Source organism: Sus scrofa, chromosome 2 (assembly GCF_054392235.1).
Source record: "Sus scrofa isolate SSC_HxYL_T2T_F1_AM1 chromosome 2, Sscrofa_HxYL_maternal_Yorkshire_Landrace_v2.0, whole genome shotgun sequence".
Taxonomy (NCBI): domain Eukaryota; kingdom Metazoa; phylum Chordata; class Mammalia; order Artiodactyla; family Suidae; genus Sus; species Sus scrofa.
Window position 1 is genome coordinate 159,462,689 of NC_139384.1, and position 21,860 is coordinate 159,484,548.

A 21,860-nucleotide genomic window follows, 5' to 3' on the forward strand; every position below is an offset into this window, starting at 1 on the left:
CGCTGTTACTTATGGACATGTCCCTGGAGGAGGAAGCAGGACCCAGCTTTAACCTCTGCATGTAGTTTCCTGTCGCTCCTACTTTGTTTTGGCTTTTCCCTTACTTCCCTGATTAGCAACTGTTTGAATCTGCTTTTTTTTTTTTTTTTTTTTTAAATCATTTACTTTTTGGAACTCATGGAAGGAGGCCGAAGCCTTTTTCCTGCAAACAAGAAATGGGACAGGGAGGAGTTCCTGTTGTAGCTCAGTGGATTAAGAACCTGACTAGTAGGCAGGAGGATGCAGGTTCCATTCCTGGCTTCACTCAGTGGATTCGAGATCTGGTGTTGTCACAAGCAGCAGCATAGGTCACAGATGCGGCTTGTATCTGGCATGGCTATGGCTGTGATGTAGGCCAGCAGCTGCAACTCCAATTCAGTCACTAGCCCAAGAACTTCCGTATGCTGCAGGTATGGATCAAAAAAGAAAAAAGAAAAAAAAAAAAAAAAAAGAAAGAAACAAGGCAGGGAAAGGATTTGTACAGGAGAGGCCCCAAAGGGTCCTGCTTGCTTTCAGATCCTGGAACTGTGACTCGTGACTTTGCTGTCAGGTAGCATTGTTTGTCCATCCTCTCTCTCCCGGGGACAGCAATTGCCTTCTTGATTATTTCGTGTCCTGAGAATTTGGCTTGGCAACAGTCACATTGCAGGCCCCAAAAAATATGTCCAGGTAGAAATGTGGGTTTGCTGGAGTTTATCTTTTAACAGATCAGAAACAGAGCAAAACCATTAAAGGCAAAGAATCTGGGTTTATGTATTGACTCTGACTGTACTTTCCAAACCTCTTCTCTCCAGACCTGTAAAATGGTCCAGTTAGACATGACAGGTCATGGCATCTAATGCTTAAATCCATTTCTTGTGGCAAAGTTCCTTAAGCTTAGGGATGCCCTTCAAATGTCCTCTAGCATCACAGCTGGAAGCCATCTTGCATCCATAGCTTACCTGGTGAGCTGTGAGGTGTGACTTTGGCAGTCACTTGGTGGACCACAGCATCCTCTAGTGGTCAGATTTAAACCTCACAGACCTGTATATTCCGAATAGCCCCAGAAATTAACAGGAATCTGAAGAGTGTCAGGCAATTGTGTTGTTGCACGCGCGAGCCAGATTTCATTGGAAACTTTTGGTGCCATGGTTGATGTATTCTACACTATTTATCAGGGTACCTGACGCTTCTCAGGGTCATTTACCCCTCTACCCACGTCTCCCTTCTGGGTTTCTGCTTTGTATGAACTTAGGAATTCAAGCTGCTCTTCCTTCTCTTCATTAGTGGTTGTTCTAGATGCTAGTTTCCTCTGACGCCCTTCCTTATCTCTTATTTGCTGTCCCTGGCTATAAACCCTAGGCCTTTTAATATGAGGATGTTACCCTAAAATTCCTGTGGAAGAAATGGAGGACCACTCAGAGTGATTGTGGTTTGGACTGAGAAGCATTCGATTTGGAATAAAGCCTAAATCAAAAGCCTCGGTTTACTCGCAAGAGAAAGATAACTCTGCAAAGTCGTCATGGCTCGTGGCTCGTATATACAGCAAAGTGGACTGCACAGTGGCCTCAGGATCAGTTTGTCTGGCCTGTCGTCCCTTCCTTCTGTGGCAGATCATCTCTTGGGCATGGCTTGGTGGTAAAAATTAATTCGGAGTCAGGTTGCTGCTCCTCCTTGATGTCTCAGCCTGAATCCATCAGGCCTGGAGAAGCAGATTTTCAGGTCGAGCCCGAGATGGAGTGCTCAGGCCACCAGGGAAAGTGGGGAATCTCTCATCACTGCTCTCACCCCAGGAACCAATGGGGAGGGGCCCCCCTGGGGGAGAATTCAGGCTAAAGGCAGAGGCTTCTCCTCAGCATGGTGACAAAGTTTCACTTTGGGGTTTCCTCCATGATTCAGAGACTCTGAGAAAATCGCATCTCACTTGAAATCTACATTCTGAGATACAGGGAATGCATATATATTTTTTGACAGGCAGGTAGGATTTATTGGTGGGTGTAAGGAGGGGACAGGGCCAGCCAAGGCTCTCATGAGAGCAGGGCCTGCCGTTTGTCCGGGGGCCGCGATGAGGGATGTATTTGACCCCACGTCCATCCAGGATGAGCCATTTCTCTGCCACCATGTTTTCAAATCCATCCATGTTGAATTTAGCAGATCCCACTTCTTGGAGATGTGGATTGTCTGGTGGCCAGGGAACTTGAACTTGGCCCTGCGCAGGGCCTCAGTCCCATGCTCCTTGCTCTGCAGTTTGTGTGGATGGACACGATGACTTTGCCAGTGTGGACCCTGGCCACCGTGCCCTGGGGCTTTCCAGAGGCACCGCACCTACCTGTCTGGAGGCTGGAATGGGGACAGCATGCCACTGATGAATGTCCACGGGAAAGGGTTGTCCCTAGGGCAACCTATACAGGCAGCAGGCTGCACATGCTGCTGAGGAGGCTGCTGTTTGCAGCTGTTGCACACCTGGCTCCCATGGAGAGGAGAGCATGGTCGGCTTAATTGGCTGCCATGGAAAAATCTTAAAACTGAACTCTACTCCACTAGACGGGCGGCATTTCGAAATCCCCTGTCTCGGTACCTAGACCCGTGCCAGGCATGGCAGATGCTCAACTAAGTCCCAAGAAAACCTAAAGGAATTATTTCAGTCGGTGAAAGGTGACGGGCGTGTTTCTGGGCTGAGCTTTTCAACTGTTTTCCTGAAATGCTAGTCGAATCCTCATGCAATTACACGTTTTCACAATCGGCTGTGTCCTGTCACCTGATATCTGCAGTCCCATTTCCTGAGACAGAGTCCCTCAGAATGCGTGGAAGATGGGGAAGGAAGAAGCCCCCACAAAGGAATCCCTGTCCAAAACGACAGGTTTGCTCTATTTGGTAAAACTTGGTTTATTCCGAGTTTGCCTCCATCCTCTGTCTCCACGATAATCGAACGTGCCTTTGAGGAAAAAAGCGCGTGGGAACCACAGAAGTATTTAGATGCATTTTATTCAACAGTCAGGCCAGACATGTGTCCTAGTGTTCTTACAGGATTTCAGAACCTTGGTTCTCAGCAAGGCCCAGATTTTTGAATGAGGACAGGAGTCTGGCGCTTCCTATAGAAGAGATTGGGAGGAAAAAATCAGTTTAAACGCTGCTGACAAAATGTGACTCTAGGAGAAAAATGAGGAGAAAAAGATTAGCTTTACTGAAGATAGAGAAGTTTGAAATTAATGTCCATTTCTATTTTTTTTGTTCATTTACTCTTTTTCTTATTCATTCATTCATCAAATATTGATTGAGAACCATGATATATGCTGGGGATTCAACAGAAGGGAAAATGTGTGTCCTTACAGAGGTTACAGACCCAAAGAGGCGTTATAATGAACCTCTGGAATTTAATCCATTTTTACTGCCTTTGCTCCTGCTGTCACTGTCCTTGTCACCAGATTTGCACTTTAGCTGGAGCCCGGGCTGCCTCAGGACACTCTCAGTGACGGCTCTCTTGTCGCAGAACTCTAGGGATCCACAGCTATGAAATCTCGCACAAGGAAATCCCATCTCTGTCCCATATGAAAACTGTTGAGTTAGCACCTAAACACAGTGCAAGGGCTGGCTTGTTTTCCACAGCTGTGTTGTCCATGATAGCTGACACCATGTATATAGTCATCTAAATTTAAATCAGGTTCAGTAATATCAAAAATCCAGCTCTGCCCTGGGAACTGTATCTATCTGGTTACCTCTGATGGAGCATGGTAGAAGATGGTGAGAGCAAGAATGTATCTATGTATATGTGACTGGGTCACTGTGCTGAACAGTGGAAGATGGATAGAACCCTGTAAACCAACTAGAATGGAAAAAATAAAAATCATTAAAAAAAAAAAATCCAGCTTGGCAGTTACAGTAGCCATGTTTTAAGTTCTAGCACCATGTTGAAAGGCTTCCACATTGAACAGCCATTCCGTCATTGCAGAAAGTTCTTTGGGAGATTGCTAGTCTAGAGAAAATAATTTGCCAGCATAGATTCCCTAAGAAGATGTGAAAGAATTAGAAGAAAAGCCTGCCCTGAGGATCTCTGCTGACCAGCTCCTGGAGGAGATGCAATCCTTGCTCATCCACCCACCTCAAAATCCAACAACTATGGTTGGAGTCTGGCTGTAGGTAACCATACAGTGTGTTTGTTTGGGGATATTTGTTTTCTTTTTGGCCATGCCTGTGGCATGCAAAAGTTCCCAGGCCAGGGATTGAACCCACACCAGAGCAGCAACCCGAGCCACAGCAGTGACCACAATGGATCCTTCACCCAATGAGCTGCAAGAGAACTCCTGTTTGGGGTTTTTAATGGGCAGGAGAGAGCAAGGCACTTTGGTGCATTGGAAAATATGTCGCATTTGTAAAAGCTGCATTGTCTATCCAGACTGGTTTTATCAGCGACTTATAGGAAGAGAATTTACATTTTCTGGCATAAAAATGTGTTTCCCATGTTTACATATTTTTGAAAGAATACGCAGAGCAGGTAGGACGGGTTGGTTCTGAAGCCTACAGAAACAGGGTGTCCTGGCACTGTGCTGATGTGTTCCCAATGTTTTACTCTAAATATTGGGCCTTTTGATCTTGGCACTTGGAAAGGGCCCATGTCTCAAGGCTGTTCTGTTGCTTTTTCCTCCCCTTGGCTGGAAATATGAGGTTTGACGTTAATGTCAAAAAAACATGGGTCATGAGAAAATTAACAAGTGGTTTTCAAGTTCCTTGTACAAATGTACAAAGGGAATGTGAAAAAGCAAAACATCTAAAGTGTGGGGTCTAAAACTTCAGGGTATTCGATCTTTCTCTTTGGGGGCCTGTTTCCACAATCCTTGTGAAATACTGAGAATTTTCTCCATTGCTTTAAAGCCGACTGAAAAGAGCGCTCATGATGTAGGGCATTTAAGCCGTGGAGTAATGGCGATGGGGACGCAGTCATTTGAGCCCAAGGAGAAGTCTCCATACCCATCAGTTCCAGAGTAACAGAGTGTTCCGGGCCGCTTATGGGTTTGTTTTTGTTTTGATCATCCTGTACCTTTATTTAACCCGGAATGTTTTTGTAATGATATCCAAATCCAGAGCCCCGTATAAATGACATGCTTTTCATGAATATTTGCCTGACCCTTTGGCCCATCTGTGTCTCCCCCTCACTCCTGTAGCCCGTTGCTCACAGCTCCTTTGGAGGCATTTGTCCCAAGTTCCATGACACTCTCTTATGTGTCCTGTGGTCTCTTGGTTTTATCCACAAGGAGAGCAGTGGAGACGCGCACCTGTGTCCAGTAGCTGAGGAAGGTAGGACACTTGTGGCCAATCTTTCTCTGAGCACCTGAGCCTGATTCCCATCATCGAGCCCCCTGCAGCAAGTTCAGCGACTCCACTGAGACTGGCTCTCATATCATAAATAAAAGTGTTAGGAGGATACAGTTTTGGTCACCGAATCTATATAATTCATGTATGTGTACTTTAGGGCTTTAGCAAACACAGTCATTGCTGCTACCAAGAAGATTTTTAAGCGTAAAGGTATTTTGAGTGTACGGGCTTACAAACATTCCAGACTATCTATTGTTTGGGTGTTTATCAGAGAAGTGGTTTTCTTTTTAAATTAATTGAAGGAACCGTTCAAACATGGTCCCTCCTCTGTTTGCTTGTCCTTCCTTCAACACTTTTTCTTTTGCACCGTATTATTCATTTCCTTCTCACTGTGTTTACTTTTTTATTTCCTACTGGAAAGCCTCTCTCTCCTTCTTTATGTTCTAGAGGAAGCCTCCAAACGTCTCCAAATCCCAGCAGGGGTAACCAGTTCTTTTTAATTTTGTGCTCCCAGAGCAATTTGTTCTGCCACCATTGACTACACCTTGTTGGCGTCCAGTATAAGGCAAGTGGGAGACAAACCAGGTTGGGTTTTCTTCAGATCTCACAGATATTTAGTTGGGTACCTGACTTTAAAGTGTGGTGGGAAGAGCAAGGACCCCGTTCCAGATCTGCTGCTCGGCGCTGGGTGAGCTTAGAGCCAGTTATTTAAACTAAGAATCTCAGTTTCTTCATGTGCGTAGTAAGCTTAGTATTGCTTACCTCACGGAGTCAGTGTGAAATTAAGTGCCTTCCACGATGCCTATCACAATAAATACTATTTTCTATCATAACACACACACACACACACCTTCTACATATAATCATAACAAATGTATAGTAAGGGGAAAAGGAGAGAATCGTTTGGGGGAAAACTGGGTATTTTGTTTTTCTCATGGTAAGATTAAAGTTATTGGTCTATTCACTGGGGCTTAGAGGGATAATATATGTAAAAGTTTGAATCCATCTAGCTTAAAATATATGTTTTAAAAGAAATTCAAGTTTGTACTCACTTATTTTCAGAACATAACACGCACTCATTAGAATAAGTAATTCCATCCGTCCCGCAGACAGGGTTGTAGATCTTGGGACAACCACTCACTTCACTGGTACATGTAGCCTAAAAATGGGGTGAAACAGAATCATTTCCCATCATTTTCATTCTTTGAATTTACAGCAAAACCTCTGAAGTCTCCCTTGATTGGTCAGCTTCAAGGTGGAGGCACGAGGGCGCCTGAGCGAGTGATACCACGTGTTCCAAGCGAGAGAATGCCAAACAGAGTGGGAAAGCTTGCATTGACGTAGTAAGGCTCTCTCTGCTGGTGACAGGTTGTGTGACGGTGGTTAATCTCTCCATGTCTCTGAACCGCAGTCACTTCATCTGTCTCCTAACGGTGCCATGAGGACTGATCAAGGTGAGGTGAGGTTCAAGTTCACGGTCACTGCAGGTGCCGGCTCCTCTCAGGTCGCCACGCCTTGGGGCAAGCTTTTCCTTGCACACAGTAGCCCTGCACACTGGCCTTCTGCATGTCCCTAAAGACACAAGCGCCTTCTCCCCTTGGAGTTGCGCCTCTCTCCTCTACCAACAGCAAGAACTAGCAATTAGCCCATCACTGCTGGAGTCCAGACCCTGTCCTGAGCGCTTTCTCTGTGTTATTGTATTTAAATGCACTACAACCCTGTGACCTTTTGATTATACTGGCTGCTCGGGAAGACAGTGCGGCCCAGAGAGACTGAGTCACCCAGGCCACGCCCCTAATAATGACCGAATCCAGGATTCAAACCTCGTCCGCCTAGGTCCTGAGCTTGAGCTCTTGACCCATTCTCTCTCCTGCCTCCCCGCCTAGTTACATGTTGCGAACACTCATTTCTCCTTCGGGGCAGAAAATAAATCTCGCTGACCTGGGGCACCTTCCCTGATCTGACTCGGCTGGGTTTCTGAGGGTGCCAGCACTTCTTGATAACACATCACACATGGAATAATTTATTTGGCTGGCCATCTGCCTTCCCACTATATATAAGTGGAATGAGAAGAGGGATGCTATCTTCCTCTGGTCTCCCAATGTCCTGAAATTTACATTATGAATCCAAGAAAAAAAAAATGGAAAAATGAGACAGAAAATATTTTTCTAGAAGAAGAATCTAGGTGATTATTGTTTTGCAATCATTAGAAATTAGAGTTCCCCTTTTCTGGTAACTTCTGAGAACTTTATGCCAACTTGGCCCAAGGGGCTGTGAGCAGGAAGGGCTCCTCGGACCGATGTTAAGGTTTCTGCTTAAAATCCTTGCCCTATCAGTAAGCCTAGTGTGGATAAAAGCCCCTTCACAGCGAGCATTATAGGACAACACAGAAATTGCCTGTAAGTCAGTGAATTTGTCCTTCAACGCAAGTGCCTGTGGGATGGGGTTCCCATTGTGGCTCAGCAGGAATGAACCCGACTAGTGAGGATGCAGGTTCGATCCCTGGCCTCACTCAGTGGCTTAAGGATCCAGTGTTGCTGTGAGCTGTGGTGTAGGCTGCCGATGCGGCTTGGATCTGGCGTTGCTGTGGCTGTGGTGTAGGCCAGCCGTTGTAGCTGTCATTTGACCCCTAGCCTGGGAACCCCCCTATGCTGCGAATGCGGCCCTAAAAAACAAAAGGAAATAAGCAAACAAAGCCCCAAATGCCTCTGGGGGAGCCGCAGTTACTGTCCACATTTAATTGGTCGAGTCTCGATGGCATTCACACTCCTTGTGTTAACTTCAGGCTACACTGCAAGGTGACAATTAGACAACCCGTCTTAGCCCCAGAGATAAGAAATTACAAAACTGTCTTTACCTCTCTTTGCGGGGAGGTGGCTCTAGTGTAACCTAGAAAACATAAATCAGACACGTGAAGTTGGGCCATGAATGGGAGAAGCCAGGTGTGTTCGGATTCAGAATTTTCTGCTTCTGTTTACGTCTGTGACTTCTCCGTTGGTCTCTGCCATGACTCACCCCTTCTCATTTCCATTTTTTCAAGGACATCTCATTGGTGTCCATTCACTCCCTGCCTGCTGAAACCTCAAAAAATTACGTGCAAATCTGATTACGACCGAAGTTTCTCAATTTGATAGTTAAGACAACTTGACCCATTTCCTTGAAAACAGAAATAATGTGCTTACTGCTTGGAACGCTTCAGGCCTTGAGCAAATGCCTTCTGAATGCTCGCTGACATTCTGGTCGGGACCATTTACCAAACTGTTGAGCTCACAGTTGGTGCTATAGGAGGTATAATTATCTTTATCTCAGTTTATAGGGAAAGGCGTGGAGAGTTCTGTAACTAGCTGTGAAACCGTTAGTACTAGCGTTAACCAGGTCTTCGGATGCAAAACTAACTTTTGCATTTACATGTAAGTCTTTTTTTAAAAGTGATGTTAAAAAGTGGAGCTCTTAGGAGTTCCCTTCATGGCTCAGTGGTTAACAAACCCGACTAGCATCTTTGAGGACATGGGTTCAATTCCTGGCCTCGCTCGGTGGGTTAAGGTCTGGTGTTGTCGTGAGCTGTGGTGTAGGGCACAGATGTGGCTTGGATCTGGTGTTGCTGTGGCTGTGGCATAGGCTGGCAGCTGTAGCTCTGATTCGACCCTTAGTAAGAGAACTTCCATATGCCGTAGGTGCTGCCCTAAAAAGACAAAAAAAAATTTAAATCAAATTCTGCCTTTTGCATTGAATAACTAGAAACCATTGTTATCTTTTTATGCAATTCCATGGAAACTTAAAATTTGTAAGTTGACCTTAGACATTTACAGAATTAGAAGCGTACTTGAGGTTGAATAATCCCTTCTTTTTCTCCTATATCTCTGGCAAAGGGTCTGTCTCATCCCCTAGAGAAAGCATTTCTTCACAGTAAAATTACGTTCTTTGTGTTATGCTAAAATCCCTCTTTCTTTTTTCAGTCTTTTTTTTATTATCTTTTTTTGCTTTTTAGGGCCACATCTGCAGCATATGGAAGTTCCCAGGCTGGGGGTTGAAATGGAGCTGCAGCTGCTGACCTACGCCACAGCCACAGCAACGCCAGATCTGAGCCATGTCTGTGACCTACACCACAGCTCATGGCAACACCGATTCGTAACCCACTGATGGAGGCCAGGGATCAAATCTGCTTCCTCATGGATACTAGTCGGGTTCATAACCCGCTGAGCCACAATGGGAACTCCCTAAAATCCCTCTTTCTATATGTAATTCTCATACACTGATCTTATTTCATCGTGCTGGGACCAAAAGATCCACCTAAGACGAGACTCAGCCTAGAAGATAATATGCCCAATAAAGCAACAGATCAAAGAGGTTTTACTCAAATCAGAAAAAATATGCAAAGACACCTACCTGATAGACTCAACAGAGCCAAGGCACTGAGAAGAAAGATGCTTGCAACCTTCATGGCCGAAGTTCTGTGTCCAGAGCTCAGTTGAAAATGGCACTGAATCTCTCCCTCCTTCTCTCCAAAACCCTAGGACTGGAAGGTTCATATAGGCAGGTGAGATCCCAGTCCCCCCCTGCTGCCCTGTGTCACAGACTCCCTGGTTATTGATTAACTCCCTAGCTTAGCCTGGCACCCAAGTTCGGGGCAGGGCAGCTGTGGAAGGAAGGGGAGAGGAACACCTGTGCCTGAAATGTGCAAGGGAAATACTGTCAGGAAGAGATGACTAGCGGTTAGTTAGCTGATTCTCTCCCTAACCTCCTTTGGGACCTTGGAGAGCCCCTTTCTTCCTCAAGCCTTGTAAGACGGTCTTACCTGTGAGATGTACTCTGTATTCTGGGTGTATGAACAGGTGTGGGTATCTGCAAAGCCCTGTCCATTCTTTCCCCCTTTTAATTCTTTCCCTCTTTCTCTGTCACCCACTCACAGCCGTCAGAGGGACAGGTTGGAGATGGCGAGGACTTGGTCCCTAAGATGTGTGTGCTCTGGGCTAGAGTGGGGTCCAGCTCTATGTCCCTGGACAGGTAGTTTACTTTAGCTGAGTCTTAATTTCTTCATCTGAGAATGGACGTAATAAGAGTACCTACCTCCAAGTGTGGATCTTTTGCTCAAAAACACGCATTCTGTCTGCCATGTGTTGTTTTGGGCGACAATTCTCCATTCTCTCTCATGTTTCTGCATGTTTTGTGGGTAGAGACGCTGAATGCCTGTGTTTCAAACACTTTTCAAGAGGGTTTGCATACCAAACAGCCTTGCTAAGTGAAATAGTGTTTCTCTCTGGCATAAAGGTTTGCCACTGGGTATAATAAGATAATATCTCCCACCAGGGCAAAGTTTAGGCGGGCATAGAGCCCTTTTTAATAGATTAGGGATTTTTGAAAACTTACCATCTTTCCTTTGGAACACAGTGGACTTTCTTTGCGGGTACTGTTGGCCCTCTTCCTGTCTCCCTGTGGAGGTGCGCCTGGAGAACCAGAGCCGTGCTGGTATTCTGGCTGTCGATATTAAAGGATTACATCTCTTTTCTCTGAGTCAGGAGCCAGTGTCTTCTGCCAGCATCCCTTTAACTGTGGCAGGCTAACACGTCGGCTTCCAAGAAGTGTAGACTCTTAGACGCTCGCATGTGTTGATGTATGTCAAGAACTGGACTCATCCATGGGGATATATCAGTGAGGAAAAATAACAGCCCTTTTACCTGATGGAGCTTCCATTGCATTTTAGTTGGAGGAGACAGGCGATAGAAAAGTAATCAGATAATTAGAAAGTATATTGGATTATGGTAAATATGACGGAGAAAAAGAACAGAGAGGATAAGCCCGCTAGAGGATTTGGGAGGTAGTTCTTGTGGACTGGTCAGAGGATGCCTTGCTGATTAAGTGACACGTGAACAGAGATACGCAGGAATGGAACCACACAAATAGCCCAGAACACGCACTCCAGGCAGAGGAAACAGAAAACGCTGAGGCTCTGCGGCAGAAGCTTGCTTGATGTGTTTGAAAAGCATCCAGGATGGCTGCCTGGCAGCAGCAAAGTGACAGAGAGAGACACACACAGGCCAGGAGATAAAGGAAGCAGTGGCAGCTTAGATAATGAAGGAGCCCCTAGGCCATAGGGAGGGCTTTGGGTTTTAACCCAAGGAAAGCCACTGGAGGGTTATGGCAGAGGAAAGACTTATGACCTTCTAAAAGGTCACTGTGGCCTATGAAAATAAACTGAAGAGCAAGTACAGCCACCAAAAAAAAAAAAAAAAAAAAAAAAAACCCTAGTCCTAGGCTATTGCAATAGTCCAAGAAAGAGACGATGATGAAGGTGGAAGGAAGAGGTTGATCCTGGAGTTTAGGTGAATGAATACATGTAAAGATTTTAGGCGTTCTCTGGCACGTGGTAAATAAATGTTTAGAAATACTCTCCACCACTCTTATTTTTATTGTTATTTTTTTTGGCATTTAAAATGCTGTCCCATCTAACCAGAAGGCTCCTTTTTTACCCTTACACATCAAGGAATTCTTCCTAAGCCTTTAAGGTTCACTTTGATTGCTGTTTCTTATTGGAAAACTTCCTCAGCTCCTTCTGCGTCTCCACGGTGCTTGGAACACACTTGACTGGAACCCCCTGCACCGCACAGAAACTGCTTGTGTGCATGATGCATCCTCTCAGCTTCCGTTCATGCCTCAGCCTTCGCCATTCAGCTTCCTCCATCCCCACTGCCGCTGAACTTGTTCTGGTGTAGGTCCCCAGCTCAGACAGTCTAATTCCACAGGCAGTTTTTCAGAGCATGCAGCCTCTAATTCTTCATACCTGATCAAACTCAATCTAATCTCTTTCCCTGGATTTCATCCCTCCATAGTCCTGTATGTTTCCTCATACTTGCGGGGTGTTTTTTGCTTTTTGGGGGGGGCACACCTTGTACTTTTTTTAGGGCACCTTGTGGCCCTAAAAAAAGTACCAAGATCATCACATATAATAAGGTTATGTTTTATTTCTTAACAATCTTATTTGTCTACACATATGCATTCATGTATATAGGCATACACACATATGCACACATATTATACAAACATATACATACGCATAGACAAACAAGATTGCTAAGAAATAAAACATAGTTTGATTACACGTGATGAGTCTTGATACTTGATGCTTTTTATTCTGTCCTGTCTCAGTTCACCACGCCTGACTTGCAGTTTGAAAAAGATTTCACCACAGTGATACTCCCTGGACCCCATGCAGTCTTGCTTTCTTTATCACTGTGACATTTGGATAAGATTCCACTTAGAAACTAGCCCTAAAATCATGATGGGAAATGGCTCTTTGGAGGCAGCAAGCTGAAGAGGGCACAAACAAACAAACCTGGCTCTACTTACAAGCCTGCCGTTTCAACTGTGATGAGATTCTGGGCAAGTCATTTTCTTCCGCTATAAAAATGCACATCATAGTCTATTTGTTTAGAGTGAGAATACACCTAGAAAATAACTATTGTGCAAAAATGGTATCTTCCATTTCCCCTGGAATAATAATTGCTGACTGGTAATAATATTGCTCTTCCTTCCATGGATTGGAATAATGGAAAATACACTTAGGCTTCCTATGATCAATGTCTTGACAGAATAAAGACCATTAGCCCTAGGGGATGGGACGGGCGTTGGCTGGAACGACTCTGCTGCTGTGCTAGACTGCTGGTCATGTTTAATGGGTTTACATGGCCCAGCCTTGGGTAAGTGTCTCCCTCCTTCATTTTGCCTCTGCGTGTACACATCCATGTGTGTACATTATCGGGAACCCAAGCAACTGTTTTATGAGCTACTCCCCTTTGTTTCAAGGACGAATTATTTACCTGAATAAAGAATGATGGCAAACTGTAAGAGAGCTCTTCGAATGGGTGCTGATAATATCGGCTGGAATGGGGATATTGGTTGAGCACCTGTTGATTTTCACATGCTGTGCCCAAAGTGTGACTAGTGTGAAAAGTGATAGAAACTGGAGATACCGAGCCTAATGTATTTAACCTGACGTTTGAAGAGTTATTTGACTTAGCTTCATCTTAAATCTTGTTTTTTTTCCATTATTCATGGGCCTTCATGACTTTTCTTAAATGATCATTTCTGTTGTTTCTACTGCTTATTCTCCAAACACGTTCAGATGATTTTGATTGTACCCGTCCTCCAAAGCTTGGCTAAATGTCTTACTAATTCAGTTAGTAAATCCCCCTGCTCTTCATCTCTCAAAGCAGTTCATAAGCCTGTCACTTAATAATATCACAAATTACACTATCATTGTTACTGTGATTGTAACCACTGTGGCTGATGAATTTCACAGCGTTTGTGTCAGGCAGCCCTGTGGCACTTTATTTCCACCATTAAAAATCCCTACAGCTTATTATTCCCATTTTACAATTAAGGCAACTGAGGCAGATTTCAGTTGTCGTGTTTCTGGTCACAGACATCAAATACTCATGCACGTGTTTATGTTGATATGCATATATGTGTGTGTACATATATGTCTGTATACATGTGAACACACGTATCTCTATGTCTCTCTCTCTATACATGCCTATATCTGTATGTGTGTAGATGTAATATGTATCTGATTCTTGACTTCGCATCTCTTGTTTGTCTTCCTAATGCACGTTTTTATGTTCCCACCACTTTTTACTTTGGAGCAGTGACCTAAGCTTGTGAGCTTCAGGACATCGTGAGAGCACCTGCTTCAACTTTAGGAGCCCGGGGTTTCTAATTTCTTTTTACCACTGACAACTTGCCTGATGTTTTGCAAGGTATCCACCCTGGGAGCTTCTGTTTCCTGTAGACATATGCATTCCAAGTACCTCCTTCTATTGAGTAGCTTACCTTGTTATCCTTCCAATAATATCTTTCGATGAACACTGTTCCTTAATTTTGCTGGAGTCCAGTTTAGCATCTTTTCCTTTATCATTAGTGCCTGCTGCAAGGTGATGAGGGTATATGCTTTTGATTCTAGAAGCTCTGCCATCGTTGCAGTTAATTTCGCTGGATGACGTAAAGAGGTGTCAAGATTGAGTCTCTTTTCAACATGAGATTTTGGATAATCACCTCATTTTCAACTATTGAAACAACCATTTTCCCCAACACAGTGCAGGGTCATGTCTGTCAGAAATTGTTGTCCAGAAACCACTGTGGGTCCTGTTCTCTTCTGTCTGTCCTTGCTTAGCTACCATAGTGGATTTTTTAAAAGTCTAATGTGTCTGTCTCTCTCCATAACACCTACTTGCCCCTCACAGGTGCACGCTGTTGTTTACTGTTAGGCGTCGTAGATGGGCAGCCTGCCCCTCGGTGATGGCTTTGCTGTTGGCGAGTGTTTCACGACTTTGTAAAGGTCCATCCTGTGGCCATGGAAAATCCACCCTGACTCAAGCCACTTTGGTCTCATTGAACTAGGTCTTTAACTGATACCACTAAAAATCTAGCTGGAGTTGAAATGCTCTTCTTCTCTTTCTTAGGCTTGCTTTTTTACGGTCAAAGAGTTTGGTGACAAACCCTTGGGGTGCAGGTGTCGGTGCGAGACTGAGCTCACACCCCCCCGAGAACTGCGACTATCACCATCATCCTCCCCATCCCAAAAGTCTCCTGGTTAAACTTAGGGAACCTGAATACTGTTTTTAACACCTCGGTTTTAAGGCAAAGTAAATGTCAGCTGGCCGTCTCAGCACGCCTTTCCAGTTCTCGAGAGTAACTCTGTTCCGTGGGGTTAGGGGGGAGAAGAAGCATCCGTTCCAACTCTCAATCTGATGTTTAAATCTCATCTGTCTGCCAGTGGGCATCGAGCTGGCGCTCAACTGCTTCAGGCGATAGATGGGAATGGGCAGTTCCTTCTACGGAGCTGAAACCTGCTGTTCTGGAATGCCCATCTCTTGAGCCTCCTCTTGACCTCGGGTCAGCGCTGCTTGATTATCCCCAGGATCTCCTTCAAATATTTGTTAATAACGACTATAGTCAGGCCACTTGAAACTTCCTTTTCCATGAGATAACCAAGTCCGTAGACGCCTTCTCGTTTGGTGTATTGCTTCAAGTTGTTCTTGCTCAGAATGGCTCCATTTTGTCTTTGTGGTTTTTAAAAGGAATTTCCCAGAAGGCTACTCCAGGATGGTTTAACCAGTGCAGTGGGTTATAGGACTGTTACCCCTCTCTCACTCCAAGCACTCAAGTCTAATAATGATGTCTAAAATCTTATTATCTTCCAACTCAAAGGTATACTTTTACTTATTTTACCACACAAAATTTGCCTCCATCATTTTTTCCCCATGAGGTGCTGCTAAATTTCTCTAAAAAAATCTGTCATTTTTTTGACACTCAGTAGGAAATAGGGGCTGTTCCTGAAAGTGGGAATGGGATGAAAAAGGGTTTAAGATTGGGTTAGCAATGAGATCCTGCTGTGTAGGAGGGAACTATGTCTGGTTACTTATGATGGAATATGGTAATGTGAGAAAAAAGAATGCATACATGTATGTGTAACTGGGTCACCATTCTGTGCTGTGTAGTAGAAAATTGACAGAACACTGTAAACCAGCTATGATGGAAAAGAAATCATTATTAAAAAAAAAAAGATCCAGAAAAAAAAAGACTGGAAGTGATGTACTTCAAAGATAGATTTATGAAGACAGCTACTGGGCTCATTCTAAACACTCATTTTTTTTAAATTGAAGTATTGTTAATTTACAATGTTGTGTTAGTTTTAAGCGTACAGAAAAATGATTCAAAGTATATTCTTTTTTCCAATGACTTTTCATTGTAGATCATTATAAAATATTGAATATAGTTTCCTGTGCTCTACGGTAGGTCCTTGTTTATCTATATTGCATATAACAGTGTGTCTCTGTTCACACACATTTCTGCTTTCTCTCTCCCTCTTCCCACCCCGATATCCTCTTTGGTAACCACAGGTTTGTTTTCTACATCTGTGAGTCTGTTTCTTAAACACTCTCTTTTGCCAACTCAAAATGCCTGGTTGCTTTAATGATTTACCAGCGTAGTAAGAAATAATGTGATAAACCCTGTATAGAGCCTTCCCGTATCCAGCACATGAAAGACAAGCGATAAGTACTTAACTGTTGGGGTAATAAAGGAAAAAAAAAAGCAATGGAAACAATGTTTTTCCATTGAAGTATAACTGACACACAACATCATATGAGCTTCAGGTGTACAACACAAGCATTTCACATGTGCCTACACTGCAAAATGATCACCGTGGTGAGTCTGGTTACCAAAGGCCACCGCACAAAGTTGCACATTTTTTCCCTTTGTAATAAGAACTTTTAAGATTTACTCTCTTAGGAACGTTCCAGACAATCATATTTTTGAGTAAAGGACTTCCTAGGGAGATCAAAAAGTACCCGGGGGTCTCCATAGGGAACGTTCTCCCAGAATGGGCAGCCCTAGTAGTAGATTTCCAATAACAGCTATTAAATAAGCACCTTTCAGGGTCAGGTGAGCGTGGCCTGCCCCTGTGGATACACACCTAGAATAATGGCACTCTGCTAAGCAGCAGGACCCGCTCACGTATGTGTGTAAAGCCTGCCCTGACGCATGCTTCCATTACAGAGCCTTCAACTGCGAATTCTAACTTTTCATTTTTCTCCTCTCTCCTAGTGGGCTAGACTCCTGGAGGTCATGACTTTTTAAAAAATTTGATCCCCGAGACAAGCACACTGTTCAGTCCAGAGGCATCTGATAAGATGGGCAAAGTTATTCCCTCTAAGCCTTTGTGGGCATGGTAGGTGTCCAGTTTGCAAGGGAATTGTGCAGGAAATCCTATTACACACCAAACAGCAAAATACTATTAAAAAAACACCCAGGCCTTTGAAACTAGTCTTACCTGGGAGTGTCTCTTGGCCATTTCCCCCCAAAGAGAAGCCAGACCCACCAATGTTGAGCTGTTCCTTCTCTTCCTCTGGTCCACCCACTGTATTCAAGAACAAAACAGCCGGCTTCTTTCCTTGTGTAAAGCAGGACCAAAGGACACCTAGGTTTCTAAGATATCATACCCAACAAATTCTTTCCCCCGGGATAAATTCTGGTGCCGGTTCTTAAAATAATAACATTCTGTAATGATTGAAATCATAGTCTTTGAAGAATGATGGACCTCATTTTAAATCTCTGCCTGTGTGACTTTGAGCTAAAATTCGCATTTGTCACCCTCAGTTTTCACAGTCTTCTTTCCCAAACCCCTGGTTGCCAGATGAGTTTTAGCATTCAAAAGTTTTATTTAATTTTAGAAAAATCATGTGATGTCTGTGTTATTCACTATGCAAAGATGAGTGGTGTCTAGGGCAGAACCCTCTAGAAAAGCACACTAGTACTTCTGCAGCAAAACACCAAATAAAGAAAACAGGAGTTACCGCTGTGGCGCAGTGGAAATGCATCTGACCAGTATCCATGAGGATGTGGGTTTGATCCCTGGCCTTGCTCCATGGGTTGGGGATCCAGCATTGCCCTGAGCTGTGGTATAGGTCACAGTCCTGGCTCAGATCCTGTGTTGCTGTGGCTGTGGTGTAGGTCAGAAGCTGTAGCTCTCATTCTACCCCTAGCCCGGGAACTTCCATATGCTTCGGGTGAGGCCTGAAAAAGCAAAAAGCAAAAAAAAAAAAAAAAAGGAAAAATAGTCTTAAATCATCTCTTGGCGGATTTTGCTCTCAAATGAGTCACAGAATAAAGCAAAACAAAAACTTCTGATTCTCAGAACTCTGTATGGTTCGAGACTAGGAATTAGGGACTGTGGACCCATCCCTACTTCATGGAGCTGTCGTGAGAAATAAAGAGGATAACACATGCAAGGCTGGTGGCTCAGACCAGGACACTGAAAGCTAAATAAGTGGTTACTACTGCTATTGCTGCTGCACTACAGCTTGTGATAGACTTGGGGTCCACTTCCTGCCCTTTCTCTTTTTTCTACTTGGTAAGATTTTCCTCTATTTTACATTCAACTTATAGGAAACTTCCAAACAGCTCTCACACGAATGTTCTGAAAAAAGGGTGAGCCGTCAGTGTTGGAGACCAGCTCCTCTGGACCCACGATGGTTGTGACAACTCCCACCAGCGTTTCCTCATCGATAAAGCCCGTATCTCACTTTCTAGCAGCTTCGCTCTTTTCCCAGCCTGGCACTGATTCCTTTCCAACCTTGATTAACTAAGTGCTCATTCCAGTTGAGACATGTAAATGCTTATTGGAAGAAGACAAAATGTTTTTGGCTATGTTTTTGGAAACCAAAAAAAGAAAGAAAGAAACAAACAAACAAAAAAAACCCTACAACTATAGCCAAAGGTAGAAGAAGCATGTGCTTTGGGGCAAAAGAGCAATATAGAACTAACCACTTATCAAAGAAGGAAATACAAGGCTGAGATGGAACAAACACAGCAAGACAGAGAGATTTCCACCCTCTTGGGTTCTTGTGGCTGGGCCAGTAATAAAATGGACAAAAGGCACATTAACAGGAGAAAAAGAAAACAAATTTTAAATTGTGTGCATGAAGTTCTCATAGAAATGGAACCTGAAAGACGGCCAAAGCAAGAAGTTTTTATACTCTTTAGACAAAGAAGCATTAAACTTGTGAGTAATTGGCAAGACGAAGAAACTTGAGTTTTGGATGCTTGATTTGTGAAGAAACTAAACAGAGTTTGGACTTTGGGTAGTAAATCAAAGAAGTAATTAGGTTTATTTATATAGGTTTCTTGGCCCAAATTCCCTATCTCTGGTGATAAGGGTGTCCTTCTCCAGAGGTTGGGATTGTACCTTTCACAAGGGATTTATTTCCTGCTTTCAGCGGGACAGAAAGAAGGGTCAAACTGTTCCTCTGGCACTTGCCATTTCTTAAGTAACTTTAATTCAATATAATCAGTGTGATGCCCTGCCCTGAGCCTCAGCAGTCTGGGTACTGACATAAGGAAGTACAAACTCTTATGAATATTTATTGTATATTTTTTTATAATTTAATATTATTTATTTTTGGGGTCCAATCTCTCCAGCTTTTGCCATTGGGAATGATTTCAGCCTGGCTCCTGCAGCTATATGCATGCTCTTTTGCTTTTATTGTTTTGAGCATTTCCTTAATTTTAGTCATGACGAGATGCTTGCAACTCATCTTGTATTTTCCCTGCCTCAGCCGTAGAATCGGATGTTTTTCTCTTGCCAGTTTTTTTTAATGCCCTCACCTCATCTGGTCTTCACTGGGAAGCTGTGTGATAACGTACTCCCTTAATTCGAAATTTTCATTGACTCCTCTTTTACAATTATGATAAAAGGAAAATTCCATCACAGGGCATGATTGATCCTTTAAGATTCATTCCATTTGCATGAACCAATTTCCCTGCATCTCAGTTTGATAGGGATGGAGTAGGCCCAGGTGGTTGTGGAAGTCCCAACAGGGGATCACAGACAAAGAGGGACACCTGGGGGATGCTGGGAGACCCCCGTAAGTTCCAGAAAAGGCAGGTTTGCTGGACTAGTGGAGGTGCAAGAACTGCCTCAGGTCGTTGGGTGGAGGGTGGGATGAGGCCTGCATTCAGATTTGGACCAAGGGCAAGGGTTTGAGGACCGCACTTCAGCTGATTTGAATACACACCTTAGGGGATGCTAAGGAGGAGCTACTACTCCCAGAAAGGAAGAGGCGGGCCTTTCCAGCCCCACTGCCCCTGATGATAAAACTGTAGCCCTCAGGGTCCTCGGGGCAGAGCTTCCGTGCCTGCCTGCCTGCATCTCTCACCAGCGTCCTCTCCTAATAAATCTGCTTCTTGCCTATCACTCTGTCTCTCGCAGAATTCCTTCTGTGTGGAGACATGAAGAACCTGAGCCTCGGTGAGTCCAGACATCGGGTGAGTGCTAATTTAAAATGTGGGTTCAAGTCCCAGTCTGGGTTCCGGATAGGTTCAGACCGCTAATGCCGTCAGTTTCAAGTTTAGATTGCACTTCTTCTGGGAAGCCACTTTTCGATTCCCCACTCCCCACACCTGGGTTTAGAAAGCCGCTCCCTGTGTGTCCCTGGTGTTGTGACTGTCTGGTAGTAGGCTGCGAATAAACTGTGTGGAACGAGTCATCTTGTCATCTTTACAAGGGCAACTAACCAGAGCCCTCGTTTGAAAAATAGGCGTGGTGGCTCCTTACAGGTTATTCAGTGGATGAAGTGAAGTTTGCGAAAATTCTTTGTGAGTTTTAATCGACGTACAGACCCAAGTTATGTTACAAAAGAGTTGAGGAGTGAGCAAACGAACCTCCATGAGGCACTCCCACCCCCGTGCAGATTCAAAGACAAGGCATTTACTTGGAGGGAAGCAGGAGGAAGGGAACTGGATGTGTAAGACCAAATGTACACACACACACATATACATACACGTAGAAAACGGAAGTGTTATTGGCTTGATTACCTTTGTGAGCAATTGGGCTCAACCCCCCCGGAGCATCCTTGAGGACACGTATGAAATTGGAAGCCAAATACTCCTCTCTGAAAACCGACCCCCACTGCTTAATGGCCATCCTCCAGAGGGTGAATGTCCCTGCATTTGCTTTTGTAAGTTTTTTAAACCACTGGCATATAATTAATTGGTTGACCATGTTAATTCCTGCATTTGCTCTTGAGCTCCTTGGAGGAGGGAGCAAGACTCTGAGGTCGAAGGGCCGAGAGACTCAACAGGGTTCTAGGCTGAGACGAAACTGGTGCTTGATGCCGTTCATCCTGAAATCAAAGGTGGGCTGAGGGGCTGTGTTGGAAAAAGCCTAAAACCACCTGCTGTGGAAGCCTCTTCATGGGTCCCTTTATTCATGGATAAAGCCACATATGACTTAGACACACGACACAGAAAGTGATAGAAGTTAGAAGAAAATGAAGACTTGTGTCGCATAAAAGTTACTAACTTGTGCGCGTGTTCAGAACAGTGTGGAAATTAATACTTGCCAGAGGGTGGTGGTTGTTGGTGTTGTTGGAAACATTAAAAGAATTCTTAAGATGAGCCTTGAAAGAAGCCTAAGACCTGGACTAACAGAGGAAGGAGGAAACCTCACTTGATAGAGCCCGAGAGACAGCTTCTCGGACAGGTCTGAGGAGAAACAGTTCCAAAGAGGTGAGGGGGGAGCCAAGGTATATAGGAGTGCTTGCTGGAAAAAAAATGGTGAACATCGAATGATTACCACTAATCTAAAAACCGACATCTCGAGTTAATGATTTGTAGCGCCTTTCGACATACGGGAAAACGCAAGAATCCGAGGTCCTGGAAATTCGTTCTTAGATACGTGTCTTGACTTTCTAGGAACCCCTACACCCAAAGCACAGAGGGCTTCCTGGAGTTTTTCCATCCCCACTTCCCCTCGGAGCGTGCTTTCGGAGGGTGACTGCGGCAGCCATATGGATTTTCTAATAATTGAGTGTGTCCTGGTGTAATTTTATCAGTCATAATTCTAGTTAATAGTTTAATACCGTATGTCACAAATACCTTTCATATAAAGAGACGATAAGGACATTCCTTGTTCCTTTTGTTTACAGCTCGCTCCCTTTGGGCCATAAATTCAACCAAGGGTTGGGAAATTGTGCGAC

At 44.2% G+C, this 21,860-nt stretch overlaps 1 protein-coding gene and 1 pseudogene across 1 annotated transcript; both read right to left on the reverse strand.

Moving 5' to 3' along the window:
• Nucleotides 1-2,402: 2,402 nt before the first annotated feature.
• LOC146405817 (small nucleolar RNA SNORA70) lies at nucleotides 2,403-2,527 on the reverse strand (annotated as a pseudogene).
• Nucleotides 2,528-2,987: 460 nt separating this feature from the next.
• On the reverse strand, nucleotides 2,988-9,838 carry SPINK1 (serine peptidase inhibitor Kazal type 1). The gene is made up of 4 exons (XM_003354346.5): nucleotides 9,715-9,838; nucleotides 8,186-8,217; nucleotides 6,381-6,487; nucleotides 2,988-3,110 (listed from the first exon to the last, which is right to left on the reverse strand). The coding sequence occupies exons 1-4, from the start codon at nucleotides 9,767-9,769 to the stop codon at nucleotides 3,065-3,067; spliced, it is 240 nt and encodes a 79-aa protein (XP_003354394.1). The 5' UTR covers nucleotides 9,770-9,838; the 3' UTR covers nucleotides 2,988-3,064.
• Between the last annotated feature and the right edge of the window lie 12,022 nt (nucleotides 9,839-21,860).